Source organism: Dysidea avara, chromosome 9 (genome assembly GCF_963678975.1).
Source record: "Dysidea avara chromosome 9, odDysAvar1.4, whole genome shotgun sequence".
In the NCBI taxonomy this organism is placed as follows: domain Eukaryota; kingdom Metazoa; phylum Porifera; class Demospongiae; order Dictyoceratida; family Dysideidae; genus Dysidea; species Dysidea avara.
Window position 1 is genome coordinate 6,279,144 of NC_089280.1, and position 22,259 is coordinate 6,301,402.

At 36.8% G+C, this 22,259-nt stretch overlaps 2 protein-coding genes across 2 annotated transcripts in view; one reads left to right on the forward strand and one right to left on the reverse strand.

The window, feature by feature from the left end:
• Positions 1-22,259, forward strand: part of LOC136266829 (CXXC-type zinc finger protein 1-like) — a 184,069-nt gene that overhangs the window by 56,446 nt on the left and 105,364 nt on the right. The gene's annotated exons all lie outside the window — the stretch shown is intronic.
• LOC136266828 (proteasome subunit beta type-7-like) lies at positions 1,713-21,594 on the reverse strand. The gene is made up of 12 exons (XM_066061854.1): positions 21,469-21,594; positions 21,337-21,418; positions 18,215-18,253; positions 18,102-18,160; positions 13,948-14,041; positions 13,841-13,887; positions 9,530-9,645; positions 5,797-5,855; positions 5,686-5,745; positions 5,081-5,172; positions 4,686-4,720; positions 1,713-1,882 (listed from the first exon to the last, which is right to left on the reverse strand). Exons 1-12 carry the CDS (start codon positions 21,528-21,530, stop codon positions 1,803-1,805), a joined length of 825 nt encoding a protein of 274 aa, XP_065917926.1. The 5' UTR covers positions 21,531-21,594; the 3' UTR covers positions 1,713-1,802.

A 22,259-nucleotide genomic window follows, 5' to 3' on the forward strand; every position in this document is an offset into this window, starting at 1 on the left:
CTATAAGTCCAAAAATGCTGGATAAAGAACTGGAATGTGCAAAGGTGTCAAACTAGTTGGAGAAATGATAAAATTTCTACCACTACTTGACCTTATGTCAAAACTGTGTTTACAAAATGATCCCATGATGTCATATCATTATTGATTATGGGATAAAAATTAATGGTTGTCACTTATTGAGATAATTATAGTTGTATCATCTGCAAAAGGGAATAAAACTAAGAATAGAACTTGTTTGAGGAGATCATTAATATAAATCAAAAATAGAAATATAGGAGTAGTCCTAATATATTTCCCCTGGGGAATTTCTGAAGTAGCATTTGTTATTGATTTTGGTGTGCATATTGATGATTTGAGGAATACATTTGTCATCCCATCCAAGACTGTACACCCAGTCATAAGAAGTTGTGCCAAAGTATAGGTTATGATCGGTTCACTATAGTGCATGATAGTCAAATGATGTAATGTCAAAGTGCATAGATTTTCAGTTGTTCAGAGTTAATCACTTAGTAACAAGTCATAATGACAATGTTAATTAGTAAAACACCTTCTATAGCACAAACACAACTATTTCATGCTGTATAGTAGGGCTGGAACAGATAGCAATTTTACTATCCCTATCCTAAACAAAATCTTTCCAGATATCCTACGCATACAGCATCATTTGCTATAAACATTGTATATTACTATTATTGTGAACATGCTAAGTTTACTAATAGAAATGAAAATAAGTTTGTAGTGATGTTAATTGTAAAAACAGTGTATCAAGTGCTCTAAATTAGAAACTATATAATATTATCATGATGGCTTCAAATTACTATCCAGATGGATGTCTCCCTACTCGAAATATGGTACATGTACCATGCAATTTACGTTGACTTGCATGACCTCCTAAACATGCATGTTGTCAGTCTATTGTACTACTCATGTTTCATGTAACATGCAGGGAATTGGGATGCTTTTTCAGCATGCTACATGCATGTGCCATGAATTCCAACATGCATGTTCCCTGTAACATGAGTGTCAATATGCAGGCAATGATGGTCAAAAGCTGGCATGTGTGGTGCATTCATGTTACATGCAAAGATGTTGCTACGGTTACTGCTGTTTCTATTGGTTACTGCCATTGTCCATCACTGGTACACACTGTATTAAAGTACCTAAAGCATGTTGGGCAGTTGCACACACAGAATACCATTGACTCACCAAGCAATCTTACTCACAGATATGAATGAACAACTGTCAGTTTTCATTGTGGGATTCTACATGTAACATGCATACCGTACAGCGTAATAATTCGACAGGGGAAATTTTTGACGAATTCATTATTGTCAAATATTTACAAGGAAAATTTTGACGAATGTGCAAACTTCAGTATTGTAATTAACCAGTCACGTGAGCTTTGACGAGGAAAAAATTGACGAATTGCTACAATTTGCCAAAATTCCCCCCCGTTAAATTATTACACTGTACGGTATTCCCTACAACATGACATGTATGGCAAATACATGCGATTTGTACATTCATGTCACCCTTATTGTAGCATGCATGTATGTCACTGGATCATGTAGATTACATGCACCTCACATGCATGTGACACTCATGTACTACTAAACATTCATGTATATGCCTGTATTAAAAATATACCTGCCTGTAATTGTGTCATTGACAACATCAATGACATTCAACTGTTGCAATTGTTACAGCATTACTACTAGTATGTGTTACTCATATCATGTTTATCACAGAACTGTTATAATACACGACAACTGATACAGTGGTCTATATAACATGAGATATATTCAAGTTTCCATTGCTTCAGCTGATGCTGATACTGTTTCTGATGTAACCACAAACTGGCGTACCTTGGTGTCCAGTACAGCTACAATGAGATAAACAGCATAATTCACACAAATGTATTATCATACAGTACGATAGTACTGTATGTACATTAGGATCATGGAGGTTTGTACTTTCTCACAAACAAAAAATATTGACCAGAAACCAGCCTTGTACTTGTTTGTATAACCATTTCCTTCAATGCAAGAACTATTAATCTCGAATACCACAGCCATCCGTCCTATTACAAATTAATCCAAGAACCATAGCAACTGTTACCAAGCAACATAAATTCAAAAAATAACCATTGCAAAAGACCGATCACCATTGCTATCACGCTTAGAAACTGTTCCCCAGTGATGTTTACCTTAGCAACAGTTACCTAGCAACCCTTACTAAGCAGTCATACTGTTGCTATGGGAATCTATCACTATAGTAACACTAGTTGTCAAATCAGACTTGTACTTCCAATAGAAACACACCACACTACTTTATTATTATTAATATTGTACGGATATACATACAGTACAAACAATTATGTAGAGTTAGGCTGTAAGCCTTTGTTCATATCCACATCCTGAACTAGACCAATAGTTGTCTAACTTCGACTTGAAGGAAGCGATAGTATGAGCTGAGACTACTTCCTGAGGTAAACTATTCCAGCTGTTAATGATATGTTGGGTAAAAAAGTTAGAAAAATTTTACATGTGAAACTGGCTAGCTTAGAGAAATCCTCTCTAAACAAGTGGTATTTCTAAAAAGCTCTCATGTCGGAATACATGAAATCCACACAGCCTAATTCACTAATTCTAATAGTGTTGCATTCAAACTTCAAAGAGTAGTGAACAAATTAGTAATCATGCACACTTTAAATACAGAGCACCATTCAATTACTCTACTCTAATATTACATACAGTTGATACCAAACTACAGGTATTCTAATTGAAGTCACTTAGGATCATTGTGTGTTAACATCATAGCTACACTATTACCACAGCACTTACAAACAGTTACAGTTATGTACAGTCATTTCCATCAGCAGACCACATTTTGAGTGGTTTTACTGTATAGTAGGATTTGCTAGGAGACAAATTTACTTGCGAGAATAAAATCATGCAACACTTAATCTCGTGAGGCACACAAATTTATTATTCATTGTAATACACCTGTAAGTGTTCATGTAAGCAGTAAAATTTATTATGAAATAAGCATGTTAGCTGTGATGCAATGAATTTATGCAGGCAACTGAAATTTACAGGAGACAGGGTAGCAGGGCAGCTGTCCAGCGATGTTTGGTGAAGAAACACATGTTGTGTTGGGTAATGAGTCATCACAAATATGGTTTGTACATAAACAAGCAGCTGGTATGTTGTCCAATGTTCCAACACAACAGTTTTTTACAGGTACTAAAAACTCCATGAGATGTTGCCAAACAAAACTCCATGTGATGTTGCGAATTTTAATATTGTGAAGCTCCCAAAATGCGAGATTAAAGTTCTCACGAGAAAAACCTGCTATATGGTATTACACTCTAAGTTGACTCTAAAGGTCCACTGAAATGGAAAATTCACTTGCCGTTTTATTGAATAAATAGGTTGTTTGTATCATGCAATGCACCTTTTTAATAATTCAATTATGTTGTTGTACAGAGATATTAAGCCACAAAGTCTAGTTATATCACAACGTGACCCAAGACCAAGAACCGGAAGCACTGTTATTACACACTTTGCAATGGGAAAGGTAGATAAACAGTGAAAGTCTAACGTGCAGGTGGCAATACCAAAGCTCTCCTTTTCAACTTCATAGTGTTCCAAGATTACTTGAACATTCTGCTGGAAAACAATAGTGGAGTTGTTCTGTAGTTGCCTGTAGCAGCTTGGCCTGTGTGCTTCACACTATTGAAGCTCACGCTTCATTATGCTTCACTGAAGTAAGATTAGTTTGATTTGTTTACAAAACTGAGTTAGCAGTGCCATGAAACAAACAATGGTATCTATATTACACTTTCCTGAGTCGCTTCTCTGCCTGGTAGGGATGATGTCTTGCCAGTGGCACCATCACAATTGTTTTTCCTCACGTTTCTCTACCTCCATCTGCTGTATTAGACCCTTCAGTGTATTCAAAACATCTTAAGAAATAAACTCAGACATGTTCGTCCACTGTACTGTTGATTTACAGTCCCTTTAACAGGAGTTCTCGAGCATTCTTCATCACAATACCAGCATAAATTCACTACTGGCTTGTAACTGCCCCACTAGTAGCAAGGATAGATAATAGCCAAAGTGTATTTTACCATTTCAGTGGACCTTTAAACATCACTAGTGACTAGTCAGTCATTCATACAGAATTGCTATAGTTGCCACATTTAGTCTACTGCTACACTAGTAGTTTACAATTCAGGTAATCTTGAGCCCTTTTAATTTAACACAACAATATTTTCACACTAAAAGTGGTCAAACACCCTAATACAGCAGTCAAATTCTTGTCGACACCCTCCAGTCTATAGTAACACCTTCAGGATTCACCTATAAGCTATGCAAAAGGTAAGATACTGGCAATTCTCAAATATTGAATTTGAAAACTAGACATCAACAAAAATTTCTTTCCTATTAATATGCACACAGTATACAACATCTAAAACTGACTGCTCAATTAGAGAATTTATCAAACTACTGAGGGATACATGCTCTTTTGAGTGGCAGAAAAGTTGAGTGCCTGCACATTTAAACAAAATGAAACTCAACAGTTAGCTCATGAAGCTTGCCATACTGTGCACAAATTAAAGTAGAAAATCCATCAATGCAAAATCTGTGACACTAGTTACACGTACAAGAATGAACACATACCTGTTGTTCCTCTTTTGTAAGTGTAGTCACCAGACCTGGAACAAAAGGACGCATTATATAAGTGCACTCATACTACATGTAAGTTTGGGTATTGTGTCACTGGTTGGCCAATGCAGTGGGAGACTTAATACTGGCATGAAGAAAACCACTGTTGTTATACACTTTAGAAAACTAACTAAGAGTCAATTAAGTCAACTAGTTCGATGTTTAACTTGCATACTTGATGACTTGTCAACCATGTGGCCATGCAAACACCACTTTGTGCACTAAGTATAGTGCTCTAACTTATGTATACTACCAGTGACACACATACACAAAATTAACTACACACATACGCATGCCATATATGTACTTTTAACTAATGGTCTAATATACACTGTTTATAGATCACTCACCTTTCTCCCTTCAAGTTGGCAATCTCATAGGGACGAATATACTGTGCCTTTCTTGATGTGATTACACACAGGTCCACGTTACTACCAGAACCCTACACAACATGTTACATAGTGTAACACTAGTTGCCATACAATCAATAAGACAAGATTAATGTTTAAAAATGAGCTACTAGCATCAAGCTTAATGTCCCTCAAGCATAACATTTTACAGTATTTAAATAGAGACGAGTTTACTGGTGACCTTGTTACCAACATGAGACCATCTTATAGGACCACAACGCAATATTCAAGTGATTTTAATTTGATCAAACAGGCATGAGGCCACAGGCTAACTCCGTTGCAGGCTTTATCATAGACAGTAACCTCATTAAACCTCTAGACATCAAATGAAATTATTCTAACATGAAACATCATATGTAAAACAAGGCAGCACAGCAACACTTGTTACACACAGCGCATTATGAAAAGCTACAGTTGAAACCAGCCAAATTCAATGGACAATAAATGCTACTTAGAGCTAAAAATTAATCCTAAGATGCCAGTAAAGATTCACTGCACAAATAGTAATACAGTATTGACAGTTTGATATTTGTTTCAATACTTACCAGATCATTGAATATTCCAGCTGCTATGGCATCTCGGACAAGTTCTTTAGCTTCACCAACCTATTGTGTGTAGGTCACTAGTAAAGGTTCTACGTTTGGGAGAAAACTCACCTCCATATTCGGTCGATAACGAGATTCAAATACTGCCATGGCCGCTAGTGACCCAGAACCTGCAAAGTAACACCAGAAAAATGATAACAGCTTTAATTAAATGTCATACCAGAACCTGGGACCAAGAAGCAACCAGGATTGTTAGAAATCACCATTTTTAAGTAGACACATATGTATCAGTAATATCTATCATGCTATGACATTTTGTATCAACAACACTAGCCCAGCATGGAGGTATGCATAAACCAAGACGCACAAGAAATTAAAAGCAACAGACGTGACATGCTGCCAGTGAAAATATTCAATTGCCAATGGTGCTGGGGTTCTATTAAACCACAAGTAGTTCTTCACAACAAATTGTTCCTCAAGGATACAGTGTACAGCAAGTGCATGGGTGTACAATGTGGTACAGTAATTCAGATCTATTGTGAATGTAATGCTTAGCTGAAGTTCTCACAAGTATAATTTAGATAGACAAAACACAGTGCTTTCATGTTACTGCAGTAGGAGCTTAAGTGCTCCTGATTGCAGGCCAGATTATTTAGTCTTTCTAATCACCACATTACTGTCTTACAGCCACTTAAAGACTAGGGTAATTATGATTAGTAATACAGCCACTAGCCTACACAACAATATATCACTCAACCCTTTGTCATCTATCTGAAGTCTACATTGAATGGCACTACACTAACTGGCTTTGATCCTCACACACAAAATGTATCACACAACCTTTTTTGAGTGACTAGTGTGTCTGAAATTTTTTGAGGCACATGTAGTTCCACATACACCTTTCAATGCACCACTAACTCCTATAGAGTCTATTACACGTAGACTATTATCACGTGGTCTCAAGTTACAAGAGGGACATCTGTCCCATACTACACAGCTAGCATATTTGGTAAGCACTGCAGTCAATTGAAGTACATCCATTGCCTATCATTTACTATGTTCTCATTATATGTACCCACAATTTTGCTATATATGATAACGAAATGAGTACAATTATGCAACCGGATCTACAAAAAACTGACATATATCCTGTAATAGCACCTGCCTAATACATAAATCTACAATACAATGAGTACAGTACTTGGATAATATCTGAATGTCTTGATGATAAAAAATGCTGCAATTACAGAACCCTGAATATCATCCTGATCGTCCACTCAAGCAGAGTTTTAAAATCTTCGTTTCATTGTATACCAACAGAAATGTGAGATGTGAATGTTTGTTTACATCACATTGGAAAGACTGCATTTCGTTAATCTTTCTTGACTGATTTCTTTTTTATTGTGGCAGAGAGCAATGCTGATCCGATTCTCAATAGAACACTACCCATACAGCTGTATATTCAAAAGTAAGTAGCTTTATAAAACTAAGCAATTTCATTTTTGGGAATTTGTTGTAGTAAAGTACTGGCCAGACTACTTTAGTCTTTAGCCCATTACAATATGTCTTACAGTCACTTAAAGACTGGCCTAATGATAATTAGTAATACAGCTACGTATTATCCTTTGATTCATCAACACAACATATCACTCAATCCTTTGTCATTTGAGAGGATTGAACCTGAAGCCCACATTGAATGGTGCTACACTGGATCCTCACACACAAAATGTATTGCATTTGAATGAACAAAGAGTGTGTCTGAATTGTTTAAGGTACATGTAATGCCTTTGATACACACGTGTGCACATTTTTTCAATGCATCACTACATGTAAATCATTTGTAGAAGTTATTACAGACAGTCAATTGAAGTACACTAGCCCATTACTACACAGCTAGCATTTGTTAAGCATTGCAAGCACATCCATTGCCTCTGGATTTCCTGATATTTATACTATGTTCAATGTTATTACTACCTCATATTTTGCTGTTAGTATGACAATGAGTGCCAGTGATTATTACTTGGTACTGCAAAAAACTTGACACAATAGTGCAAGCCTAAATTTCTACATTACAAAGCATACGTTACAATGAGTAAAGTACTGATGTATTATTTCCAACAATGAATTCACCTACACATGATGGCACAAGTCGATCTCCGTATATCATTGCATTCACACATCATAACCATGGTAATAACACCTGTAGTTTACTTTCCCTATACTCGCTAACCAATATTTCTGTTCTAATCCACAGCCCTGTACTATTTTGTAACATTGTAACTACAAAGTTATAAAGTTATCGATAAAGCTTCACTATAGTGTTTCTTGGCTGTGTTGTAATTTTACTTTTAATTATACACAATTTGATTTTTAAAAATCTGTGATTACGTCAGATGTGGTCATATGTATTTAACCAATACTGGACAAAACTCAGCAATTTCATTTTTGGCAGCTTGTTGTAATAATGTGAGGGCTAGATTATTTTCTACAATGACATAAAGACTGGCCTAATGACAATTAGAACATTACCCTTGATCTATGCACACAATATCATTTGAGAGGTTTGTATCTGAAGTCTACACTGAATGGTGCTACACTGATTGGCTTTGATCCTAGGGATCACGCAACCATTTTTGTATGACTAGCGAGTATGTCTGAAATTGTTTGAGGTAGATGTAATGCCTTTGATCTACACACAGACAAAACTAAGCGATTTCATTTTTGGCAATTTGTTGCAGTAAAGTTCTGACAAGACTACTTCAGCCCTTTTACCAACTGCAATATGTCTTACAGTCACTTAAAGACTGGCCTAATGATGATTAGTAATACAGCTATTATCCTTTGATTCTTCAATGCAATATATCACTCAACCCTTTGTCATCTGAGAGGTTTGTATCTAAAGTCTACTCTTAATGGCAGTACAACACTAAAAGGCTTTGATCCTCAAACAAAATGTATCACACAACCTTTTTTGAATGATCAGTGAGTGTGTCTGAAATTGTTTGAGGTACATGTACAATTACTCATGCACATATTTTCAATTTTTCAATGCATCATTTAACCATTTGTAGAATGATTACTGGTAGACTTTTTTGTGAAGTTGTATTAGTTGTTAGACTGTCTTACAAAAGGACTAACATATTAATTATGTCCAGTGTTAATGAAGGTAATTTAAGCACATTTGTTTCCTTTGATCTCTCACACACTCTGTTACGTGCATCAGCTATTCTTTTGTAGGGCTCTTTGAAGTTCTTTTGAAGAAGATTTTAGCCTCAATATGGATTCGGGACTAAAAACTTCACAGAGTAAACCAAGCTCAGTTATCAATTAAAGACAGACAACAAATTTTCTGAAAATGAGATGTCTGGTTTAGAAAGTTCTCCCATGCTTGAAATATGGACTGGCTTGTACTACAACATGTTCAGGGAGGCAAAGAAACAATACATTTAGTGGACAAACCATGAGCACCTCCTACTTACGTAGATAAACTCCAAACATAGTAAATACTGTCACTTGGTTATAACTTCAGAACAAAGCCTCATACACCTGAGCATTTAAAGAATTAAAACTTGTTTACTTTACATGTTTCCTATCAAATGAAATGAGCGAGCAGTTTAATAACAAAATCACTTCACAACCTCCACCATATAAAGTGTACTACAAGCCATAACATCCTATGCTATCTTCACCCAGCCTCTGTACACTTCCATATTTCCATACACTCATACAGGAAGCAATGGAAACTACGTAGATCTCAAATAAGAGGTTCCAGTGTATTACAGAAAACACAGTGAATATTAGCACAAAAGTCATGCTAACTGGCTGGTTAGTACCTACAACTCACCCATAGTGACATAAGGTAGTTTATCAGTGCTTCCATGAGGGTACACAGTGTACAAGTATGCACCAGTAGTGTCCACACCTCCCAACACTAGTGCTGCACTGACGTAACCTTGATATCTGGGAGGGAAAAACAGAAAGAATTACATGCCATACACTATATACAGAGTAAGGATAAATATGGGAGATGTACATGTTAGTTTGTCTCAATTAGATTCACATGTACAGTCAACATATGTAGTAAATATACAAGCATGAGATAGCCTTAACAACAATATAATCCCATCTCTGTAAAGTTGCTGTCAATTAAAACAAGACTTTAAAGGCCTTTTTTGTAAACCAAAAAGTTGACCGAACCCAAATGAATTGTTTTTGTGTAGCAAAGTACTCATTCAAGAAGAAAGCTTACTATCTAATTGTCACAAGCCTTGTGTAAGGCTCCGGTAACTATTCACCAAGAAGAAAGTGAAGAATTAGTTAACTCTTAAACCCACATGTAATTATTAGTAACAATGTATCGAAAACGCATATGCCAACAAATCGGTTTTTACACATGGCCTCAAACAAAACGCTATAGCTGTTGAACCAATAACTGTGTGGCTACGCAATTTGTGCCATTATATTCATGATGTAATAAGGACTAAAATGATACCTAGGGATTTACCCTTTGAAAAGTATGGGGTCAAACTCACTAGCTGCATACCTTCAGAAAAACAATCATAACTCCCTTTCAGTTCACTGTATCGAGCTAAAATAAACATTAGTACTGTACTGTACTGTAGCGTTGCCATTTATTGGAGAATCACAGCATATAAAGCTGACGTGAGTCAGACACTTACCATGCGTTCACAAGGTAGGGGAAACCAGACGTTGATCTTCAAATGCATCATAACAAGTAAGTAAATGTGTTACGATTATTCATAGCTGTCTAAGTAGCCCAATGAATATACGTACTTTCCAGTGATAGGTGGTTTTTGAACTAATGTATTTAGACAAGCTCCATACACTGCTGGTTTAGAAGCCATCACACATTCATCCATTGATAATAATTGTGCATATTTCAAGCTTTATAACAAAATGCCGATATATTGGTGTATGCGGGTTGAAGGATAAATAGCTAAACCACATCACAAGTAGGATATCATGGCTATCATCTTGCTGAGAATGACACAACGCCAAAAAGATGATGTTGATTAGATACACATCATGTGAATACAGATGGTTTCTAACTGACCGCTATCCCAACCTTTGAAATATAAGTAGCCAAGTTCACAAAGAATAATCATACATAAGGTATCGAATTATTATGTTAGCATATTAACCACTGTAGAAAATCAAGAGGCAGGACACTTTGAGTTGGTCCAAAGGGTATATCACACCAGTTTTACTGTAATTACAACAAGGCAGTAGCAAGTCAATTAATACACAAAACTACCGTATAGTAAAAAACTTTGGCGGTAAAAAACTTTGACGAATTTGGCGAATAGCGTTCAATTCGCCAAAGTTTTTTTCGCCAATTATTTTACGAGCACATTGAGTAACTAGAACTTGAGATGAAGGCTAGTTCGTACCACCACGCAATAAAGATCGAGCTGACTTATGAGATCATTCCTAGGAATTTGTCCCACTGTTCAGTGTAAGCACTCCTTGGGATAGAATTTCCAGCCGGCTTCCCGGCCGTTCGCATGTCAGCTAGTTCATCGTCTCGCGATGGATCTGGCCAAATGCTTTGATATACGTGATAACCTCTGCTACTGGAGTTCACTGGAAAAGTAAATACGGTCGCTCTCTGAATCGAAGGAGATAGCCGCGAAGCACGCACCTTTGCTACCATGTTGCTAGATCAGTAGCTACCTATACACTTACTACACTACTTAACTGATGAGTTGACACCTTGTTGTTTAGCTAATATCCTTACGTACCGTACAGTAAAATTTTTGGCGGTAATAACTTTGGCGAGTATTATTTCAATCGCCAAAGTTTTTCCGCCAATTTTTTCAACAGAAGGGTTTCGTCACACTTTTTTACCGCCAAAGTTTTTTACTATACGGTAAAACGCACAATCAGTAGCTGAATACTCTAGTATATAAACACTGGTCAATTCACAATAACCAGTCAATTTGTGAAGGATACATGTAGTGAAGTACTAATTTCAGAACAATTTTTGGAAGGCTGTGACAGGCCTAGATTTCCAACAACAAATCAACCAGATAACAAAGTGTTTGGCTTCATAACAGATATGTTCATCAAGCAGCAATAAAATTCTTACATATACAGGCTGTAACATGTGTATCAGAACACTTTAAACAACTTTGATAACAAAATCCTCACTCTTTAGCTCAAATTTTACTCCATCAAAGGTACTAAACTAGTGCGAGCAATATACTGAGTATTTAGTTAAACCATGGTATCTGTTTTTATTTCTTAATGCGTATTTTTTTTAAACAGTCTTCTTAAGCTTCACCACTTTTTATGAAAAGTGTACATATGAAAGGATACAGACTGGTGTAGAATAACATACTGCAATAGAATAATATATTGCAATGAGCTTGCCAATACAATTCTGTCTTGAGAAAAAGATGTTCCTAAGGCGTACCGATATTAACAATTATACCGCAATATCAAGTAACAATATCGTACCGTCTAAACTACTCAGCACTAGAGTTGTACCAATTCCCACTTTTTAGGGAAAATCGATATCCGATATCTTTTTACCCTGTTTTACCGATAGTTAGCCGATACCCGATTGTAGGTCTCTACAATTATATTTGTGCACACTCCATTAAAAGTAGAGCTAGTTCTGTGAAATTGTACACTTATCTCAATCAAAGTTGCTAGTCAGACAAGTGGGCTAGAGCCCGAACCATCACTGTTTATCTTTGTAGTTACCACAAAACATAAACAAATTACCCAAGTACATACCAGAGCCTTTGACACCAGCCCTCCAGTGGTACTGCAGCTGCTGAAGCTGATAATCTGCTGGCCACAGCCCATTACAACTGATTTCTGATTATGGTAAAAACAGCTAATTATTCTACTGATTCTACTGATTACCGATCCGATTATCGGTACAACTCTACTCAGCACTATACTAGACTACAGAATTTGAAATGGAAACAACTAGAAAATAAAAGTATGTGAGAATACAAAATAATTAATCTCAAGTTACAAGCCTTCAAGGGTCCTCAAAAAGCAGAATATAATTCTTCGTGTTTTGGGACTAACCAAAAGTGGCATGACTTTCCAGGCCAAATACTGAATAGCTGTGTTTGGTGACTTAATTGTTTAGCATGAATTTTGCCAGGCTATCTTGTACATACAGATAAGAAAATAAATCAGATAAGTTCTCCTAGCTTAATATCAAATCTCCAGTGCAATATAATTTGCAAATCATTCTTGGGGTCAACAACATTACACCATTGAATTAATCTGTGTAATTGTTAATTACAATTGATCAAATTCAATAAACATGATTGGTCAGCCACTGGTATATCACAAATCACAATAATGATGGATTGTATTTCTAGTGCTAACTATTGATATAGTTAGTGGTCGATTAGTGGTGATGTGGTGATGCTTATTTGGTAAATCTTTGTACTAGAAACATCAACCAGAAAAGTTGCTACATCACATAATTAGTATTATGTACTGGATGTATGGGAAGGTTCTGATTAATGACATCTCCTACGATAAACACACCTCCATACCGAGCTGAACTTCACCAAACTCTCACACGTTCTTTCACAATTGTACATGATTGCATCAGCCCAAGATTCCAGGCAACAAACATTGCTTCCTACACCATACTACATTTATTAAACACTCAAATACCAACCAACCTAAAAGGCTTGGCCTCCACAGTGAAACCTGGTCCGAGGATACTGGTTTGCTCTAACACACTGCTACATTAGGTAGGTCACTTTGTACACAAATGATACACACTGTAAATCTGACAATTCGATCAGAATTTTTAAGTAGATAGATGACCTCTTAACACATAACAGGTCTGTACACAGTATAGTCCCTTCACCTGATGCCTATAGCTCACTGCTCAGGCATTTTACAGCATTGAATGTTATGACTGAAGATGAGGCATAAGTGCTAAATGCTGAACTCATTGAAGGGGTCCTGCATTTTCCAACACAGCAAAATATCCCTAATTTTTGGGAGGCTGATCACTGTGGTAATACACATGCAATCGGTTTTGTGTGATGACAAAAATCTTGTGTGTGCAATGTAGGCTAGTGGTGACATGAAAGAAAGAAGTGTTTAATGCAATACAAATTTGTATACAAAGGACACAACACAAACTCACCTGAACAAATACTGCTTTAGCATCCTACAAGCAGTGCTCACACGAGACTACAGGTAAACAACACATATGTACAGTGTATCAATAGTAGCCTCATTTGTGGTCCTCACCTTTCTACCAGTGGACAGGCGGTGTAACTCAAGGTTAGCGGAGATCAATTCTGTCACATTCTCAGTATCAGCAGCTGTACCAGCTCCACAACAGCTACACATGAGATATATACAATAAGTTACACTGATGATGGTGTACACCTGTACATACGCATAGCAAACTAAAAGTGTCCTGATAACAGAACAGATTATCAAGTGTCCTAACTTGTAATAAGTTTCATTGTATGCATAGCTACCATATGCTGTGTATATGAATAACAATTGTTTCTACTACAAGGGATGTCTTTAAATAAAGAAAAAGTGATGAGTGTCTCAAACACAGTAAATGGACATTTGGTTGGTCCCATAGGTTCAACTGTATCACACTTATTGCACACCATAAGAATTGTAAATGCAAACATATAAACTTGAATAAGGTGGAAGTCAATTTTTAACAGTACAAATCAATAATATTAATCTACGTACCTTAATTGGCACATTTAAAAACTAAGGAAACCAAATGATTACAAATTGATATTGTACCTGAAGTACAGAGATTACTATGGTAGTAGTACTTACAGAGCACAAGTTAACATCTACAATTAACACACTACACTGTACATTGTGGCCTTTCCATTAGAGCAAGAACAATGTTTATTTCCACATTGTTGCTTTTCTATTATGACATCTTGTTGTACACAATTGTATCATATGTAGTTGGTTGTGGTCAGATTGGTACAAGATATGCGCATGCATGCTGTAGTAATTGATAACGCTAAGGATTGACAAAGTTATGTTGCATGTAGGTTTTCCACTGAATACACATCACAACAACAATTTCACAACCAGTTTCCTAGTCATATTTGGAGTATGTTTAAATGCTGAATTTCATTTAAACACCAAGCACTTCTTCAAGACCAAATGATTGGGATTGGCCCGGTAATCGAAAGATTCCAGGTTTGGTGCCCAGGATGGGATGGGACTCACTACTGTGGTTATTGCTCCAGCCACCCAACCTTTAAACTGAAAACATATTGTATGTTATAGGACAAAATAGCCGTCCATTGGCTGATTGCTGTCATCCCTGAATAAATGAAGTGCAAAAAAGCCCTGATCTCCATACACCATATTACAGAGTACGTATATAGCACGCATTGAAATACTCATGGAGACATACAATGTTTCATAAAACAAGCCACTTGTTTCCTGTAGCCAGTTGCCAAGCAAACTTTAGGACAAGTTTTAATTAACATCACAGGCTAGTGATTAAACTGTTCAAAACAAAAGGTTCCATCTCCAAAACTTTTGGTGTGAGAATCCGTGTACAATAGTCCCACATATATCATAAAGTCTTAGAAGAGTTTGTCAAGGCATAAATCTTTTCAGCCACTAATTTTGGAATTTCCCTCCTATTAATTCTAACAGATTGCCCCCAAACATGCAATTAACCAATTGATTAAAATCTGTGAAACCACAGAGCTTGAATGGTGTTGATAAGATCTTTAAAAAAACTTAGAAGATGAAGCCTATTATAATACTCCAAAGGCACAAAAACAACTAAAAAATTGTTTAATGTACTGTATAGTTAGAAATACACATAACAATCTCAAATACCAAATTCAAAATTGAGGCTTAACATGCTTCATTTAACATGTATGAAATTCAAAGCTGTAATGTCTTTGGAATCTTGACCATTACTATACAATACGTATATAGGAAATGAAGAAGTAATAGAGAACATTCTTTTTCCGTTGTCACCAAATGCTTGAGTGCTTATAAGCCCAATTTGATCACCAATTACACACGTAGATGATTTGGTGATGTGAACATGTACTGAAATATGCCTCATAGTTAGGGCTGACAGCAAAACTGCCAAACCATCAATGATAGTGGGGCTAGGGTACCAACAGTACACACACAAAAACTAATAATTTTCAAAAGCAACTCCATTATTTCTCTTTCTTAATCCCCTGACCATATTCCAGTTAGGTTTGGAGCTTACTGTTTGCATGAGATAAGAATGAATAAATGTTAAACAAACAACAGGAAAGTTTGACACTTGCTCAAGGCCTGATCTCTATAAACCATTACAAGGAAACATCTAGAGATCATCCAACTTGACAAAAAGATATCAGTCACAAACAAAGTCAAATGTAGGCTGAACAACTTGAGACATGTTTCACTGTCACGGGCCAGTGATTACGATTGTTATACACAAATGGCTTCGTCATGAACTAGTTTCACATCTCCAAAAGTTTTAGTGTGCAAATTGTGTGTACAATAGCCCCACAAATATAAAAATTCCTTAGGTATAAGAGGAAACAAATCCTTTGAGCTACCAAGTAAGAAATTTCACGCCCTATGATTTTTCACAGATTGCCCCCAACATCAAAAAATTACCAATTCTCTGAGACAGACTAAAATGCAAGATCACAATGCTTGGCATTGTCTACTGAAATTATAGCTTGTAAGTACTGTAGAAGCCTAGCTACGTCCTGAGAACACAATTAAGTTAAATGTTCAAATGTTGATTGAAGATTAAACATTACATAATTTGACATTATTATTCCACACTCTATTGTCTATACCTCTACTACAAAAAATAAGGCACAAATATTTTTGACATTCATATATTCTTTGGTATCAACATTCATACTCCCACAATTGATAATACAGTTATGTGAACATGTACATGAAATAAGCCTCATACAGTAGTTGGACTGACAGTGTCTGGTAGAAGCTAATACCAGCAAAACACAGGTAAATGTCAGTCAACATTTCTCAAATCATATGCCAATTTAAGCACAACAAATGTCAGAATTTTAACATTCAAACGTTAAACTACAAAAGCAAGAAAAAGTTAGAAATTTTACATTTGAGTAGGGATCGTCAATAAAAAGTAATGAAGCAAGGAAGGCCATCTACACCTGCAGCTTTCCACTAGTGTACATTTAATTCCTACTGTACTTTAGTCATATACTAGCCTGTCCATAAAGTAGCAAAGGTTGAAGTAGGGATTAAACAACCACTACTATTACAGCTACAGAAGGGGGCGATCTCTCTTGTTTCTTGGAACACAAAGGAGGACAAAGGTACGTACATACGAAACCATGCACTTTCGTTGCTGTAGTAGGCCGAAACCGTGCACTTTCGTTGCTGCGGTGGGCAAAAAAGCATGTCTTGGGATGAAGCGATGTCAAACAGTAAAGAATCAAGCCAGTAGCATTACCTGCAGTAGAGTATGCTTGGCTGAAGGAATCAGTCACAGTTAGTTAGTCAGTTATATAGAATTCAGTTAAATAGAAACTTAAAAAAAAACATAGAAACTTGTTGGAAGGGTTTGGGGTTGCTCAGAAGACATCTCTGGGCTTGATTGTATGTACCTAACCAACCCTACCAAGCTGGAGCGACGAAAAAGTGAGTTAAGTAATATTTACGGGTAGGAAAGCCCAAACCTTCATGATTCCTACTAGACAGCACTAACACACTGTATGATGATATGCTACTGTACTTCTACAAAAACTGTATCTTTAGCTAGTATTTGTGTCTACACTCAGGTGGATACATGGCGTTTTCATCAGAGGTCATATCTACCATCATCCAAGTCGAAGGACGTTATTGTTCCATAATACCATACAAGGCCAATGATAGCTTTCCTCCAAAAATACCAATCCAACACGCCCCACCTTGCTCACACACTCGCCAAGTAAATTTCAACTAACTTAGGATATGTTACCACTGTCATGGATCAGCAATTACAAATGCTATTTACAAACGGCTTCATCATGAACCAGTTTGTAAATCTCCAAAACTTCAAGTGTGTGTACAATGGTCCCAATAATATAAAATTTCGAACAGGCCTTTGTCTACGAGAAAACAAATCCTTTGGACTACTAAGTAAGGAATTTCACACCCTATAACTGTCCACAAATCGCCCCCAACATTATAACAATCCTGTGGAGATTAAAATCTGTGAGATCACAATGCTTGGCATTGTCTGTAGAAATTATAGCTTGTAAGTGAAGCCTATTTTAGAACATGTTGAATGTATGAAGGCATAAAATAACAGGTACTGATTAACGCCACATGCTTTATAGTTACATAAATGGTAAACCCGTGTTTCTGATGAAAGACATCAAATGCTACACAGAAATGTGTGGGCAACAATGACTTACTAAATGTTTGGAGCAATGTAGTGTATCTTTGCACAATTCTTATCTGCTACAATGGTGCCCTAGAGATGATGAAAAATACGTGAGCTGTTACATGATGTGGCATAACTTCTTACCTCTGTGGCTCTTGTATCGGCACCTAATATTACTCCATCCTGTGAATAATGACATGTATGGTACTACACAGTACACATGCAACATGCATGCATGCACAATACAACACACACACGCACATATGCAAACACAAAGCAAAAGTCTTTGAACAGTTGTTAGTAGTCAGCACAGGCAAATTCCTGGAATAGAACTAGTAAACTGCAGGAGGCTGTACCATGTCCCACAGGTGAAGGTGTAGCCACCCAAAGTCCCACATGGACCTTCACCAGTTGTGTGAGGTGTGGACATTGCTTTCCCAGTTAATAACAGGTACCCATTGATGTTACAGCTGGGTGGGCTGCTTCCCCAGTTGACACCAGGCCACCAGGTTCCTATTTAAACAGCTGGACAGACTAACGCAATATGAGAAAAGTTTCTTGCTCAAGAAAACAACAATAACACCAATCTGGCACGTACATGCTCATGCACACGGACACTAAACTATCTACACACGCACATACGCATATACACACATCACACAATAATGCATAGCGGAATCTTTACACCTTATTAAATTAAGGTGACCTGGGTACACTGATCAATTTGAAGGCTAAACATTTATACACATAACCACTAAACCGAAACAAATAAAACTTCAGGGTGCCTGTAGGGAGTAAAGGGTGTCTTAAGGGAGGGACCCCACCACATCAACACAAACTCATAAACACAACATATTATCAGCTTGTTTATTACAAGGTGTAGCCTCGTGTAGCCACATTGATTTTCTTGATCGGTTACCATGTATTATAACATCAGAGAAAACAGATACAGTATATAATCCTACACTTGTTCCTTGCACAGTAAAACAAATTATACACATGGTCTTATTATTAAAACTTCTGTGCCCTAGAATTTCCAATCATTCTAAACCTAATTAATCTTTAAAATGTAGTACAGAACGCACTGTAGATACGTATATAGCTTTTTACCAACATTTCATTTCCTATGTATCCTATATTGTACCTACTGTACTCTAGCTTGAAACATAGTTACACTACTGTATGTAGTGTGTGTCTGTGTGTATTTATTTTAGTGTGTGCATGTCTATGTGTCTGTACATGTAAATGTAGTGTGCTGTGTTGCATGTGCACTGTCCACAATGGTGTTAAGCTTTTATAGTCATGATGAATGAAGGCCATACACAAAACTGCATTAAACACTCAAATTAAACATTACTGCTACAAACAAAACACCAATAGCTTCTCTATGCAGATCAATTGGGTGTTTATAACCTTCACTATTAGACACAAATGATATGGCCAGTAAATTACATGTGAAGTAGCTACCCCTTCTAATGTAGAATAGATGCTGTAGCACTCTGCAGAGATGCTACACATTGTCTAAAAACTCTCTAAATAAATAAATAAACTATATACTATGACCAATTCAATTTATTTATTTATTTTAGCATAAGAAAAACTTTCTACAATTAGTTATTGTTTTCAGTACAATTGTCAGTGATTTAATCATGGAACTCATATGAACTTGTAGTATAGTTTGCACAAGCAAGTTTGTACTTGTACTTCCACAGGTGAGAACTGATGATAGGTGTTGATAAGGTAAAAGCCTTTATTCTATGAACAAGCTGAGGTGTTACTTAACGTATTGATTTTTTCTGAGTAATTTTTCTCAATGCAGTTAGACACCCTGGTAGGACATAACATCATGATAAATTGCATGACGTACCCACTCTACCATAGGGTTGAGCCTTAGCAAACTGTGAAGTTTAGTGCTGTGATTATTTTTAGAAGTGGTACTTCACTACAGTAGAAACTGTTTTATCTACTAATCACCAGTAATCCCCAGCAATACTATGGTGAATTTTGCAATAACACATTATTTAGAATAAATACTGATTGTATTTCAGGTACCTGTGTTAATGTTCACTGTATTCTTACTAGTACTAATTCTTACTAGTGCATAAACGAATGTCAATTTTACGCTTCGAGAGTTTGAGTGCAACATTCGAAGTTTTAGTGAACATTGTATGTAGCTATAGCTACAGTTAGCTACATAGATATTATGCATTTGGCATAATTTTGAGTGTATTGTAGCTTAATTCATTAACAATAGTTGTTGTTCTGGCTCCCTTTGGCAAATGGAATTTCTCACGATGACACTATTATTTGTCTGTTTAACAAGATATGGCAGCAGGAGACAGTACACAACAAGATGTAGCCGCTGTTTAAAAACTTTACAGCAGTACATAACTCACGAATTTTGTTCCTCTACAGCTTGTCCCAACTGTACTTTGCAATGATCAGCGTGCGTGATCACTTGGGGGACACAAACTAATTAACTTGTCAGATACCAAATGGCTTCGTGTAGTGTAACTGCCCACGGCAATAACTGTTCATGGCATAATGAGCAGTCGGATTCTTGCAGTCTAGCTTCTGCTTGCCAACATAACCAGGTTGTACATGTACAAAATTCAAACTTAGTTTATGCCATTTGAATAATGCACTCTTCAAACCATTGAACAAATGCAGTACATTTCATTTAAGCACTAATTCTTAGTAAATACAATCGACTTTTTGGTACTACAATGATGCAAGTAGTTGGTACATTAGGTTTTCATCATGTAATTATCATTGGAATTATGCAAAACTGTGACACCATGTCCTACTCACCTCACCCCCCCCCCCCCCCCCCCCTGCATGCATGCGCAATATTACAAGAACTAAGATTGATCCAAATAAATTTTTGTACTAGCTGCTTCTTCTGATCGTATATCCCTGCAGCATGCAAGGGATATACGATCTACAACCATGGTCAAAAGTGAAAGTCAACATACATGGTCACACTGTTTTCCTGCAGTACATGTAATAGGTAAAAACAGCATGCAAAAGTATAATGGAATCAGACAATGGTCAAGACAGAATTTTAAAGAGTTACAAATCGTAGTCCTTGCATGCAGGAGGGTTAGTGAAAGAAATCCCTGCCCACATGCAAACGAAGGAGGATGGAAAACAAAGAATAACCTACGGGTTTCCGCGCATGCGCTGTATAAGAATGTGTTTGGATAAGCCCTGCACCATTGCTCAATAAACCACCCTAGTTTATAGTACACATATAGGTATATTACCTTGTAGAGTATCCCAGCAATGGTAGTGCCTGTTTTTACACTATTAGGCATCTTCATTCCGCTCTTTTCCAACAATTTGTTCCTAGAGGCACACACGTGGTTACACAACGCAGCATTGTAGAGGACGCATACCTATGGCAGAGGTCGAAATTAAACCCTGCAGGTGGAACTTCAGTCAACGTTACTCCGGCCATTTCTGCTGACGTGTAATTCCAATTAATGCCTACATGTAATTCCAATTGATGCCTTTATATTCTAATACTTCGGTGGCGAGAGTGGGGCGAGAGATACTGAACGGGAAGGATATTAACAGTCTAGAGACACTTGACTTAATCAGGTGGTAGCAAACTACAAGGAACTATTTAATAAGTATGTTATAGTGTTCTGATGAGGATACGTCCTCGCTTGCGTCCTTGGCATATGCATAACTAAATTTGTATAAATAAGAAAAATGTTTGGAATGCTACTGGTGGCAATTTTCACGTTGCTTATTGCGAGACTAATCTATCTCGTGATGCGTGTACGGTCACCACGAAGGCATAGTTCAGCTCAAACTGTTGCCATGGTGATACTTGGTTCTGGCGGGCACACAATGGAAATGTTGAGATTGCTGTCCGGAATGAACTTGAAGAACTTCCCCCGAAGAGTTTATGTGGTGGCAGATGGTGACAAAATGAGTGTAAGCAAAATATCAGCATTTGAACACATTCAGGGAAATAGACATCCAGCAATTAAAATCATCCCTCGGGCACGGAAGGTGCTGCAGTCGTACATCACTGCAGTATTGTCAACTCTCATTGCCATATTCTACTCATTTCCACTTGTTGTTTCAACATCGCCAGATGTGATTTTGTGTAATGGACCTGGTACTTGCATCCCACTTTGTTTCTGGTGTTTTGTAATGAAATTCTTCTGGTTTAAAG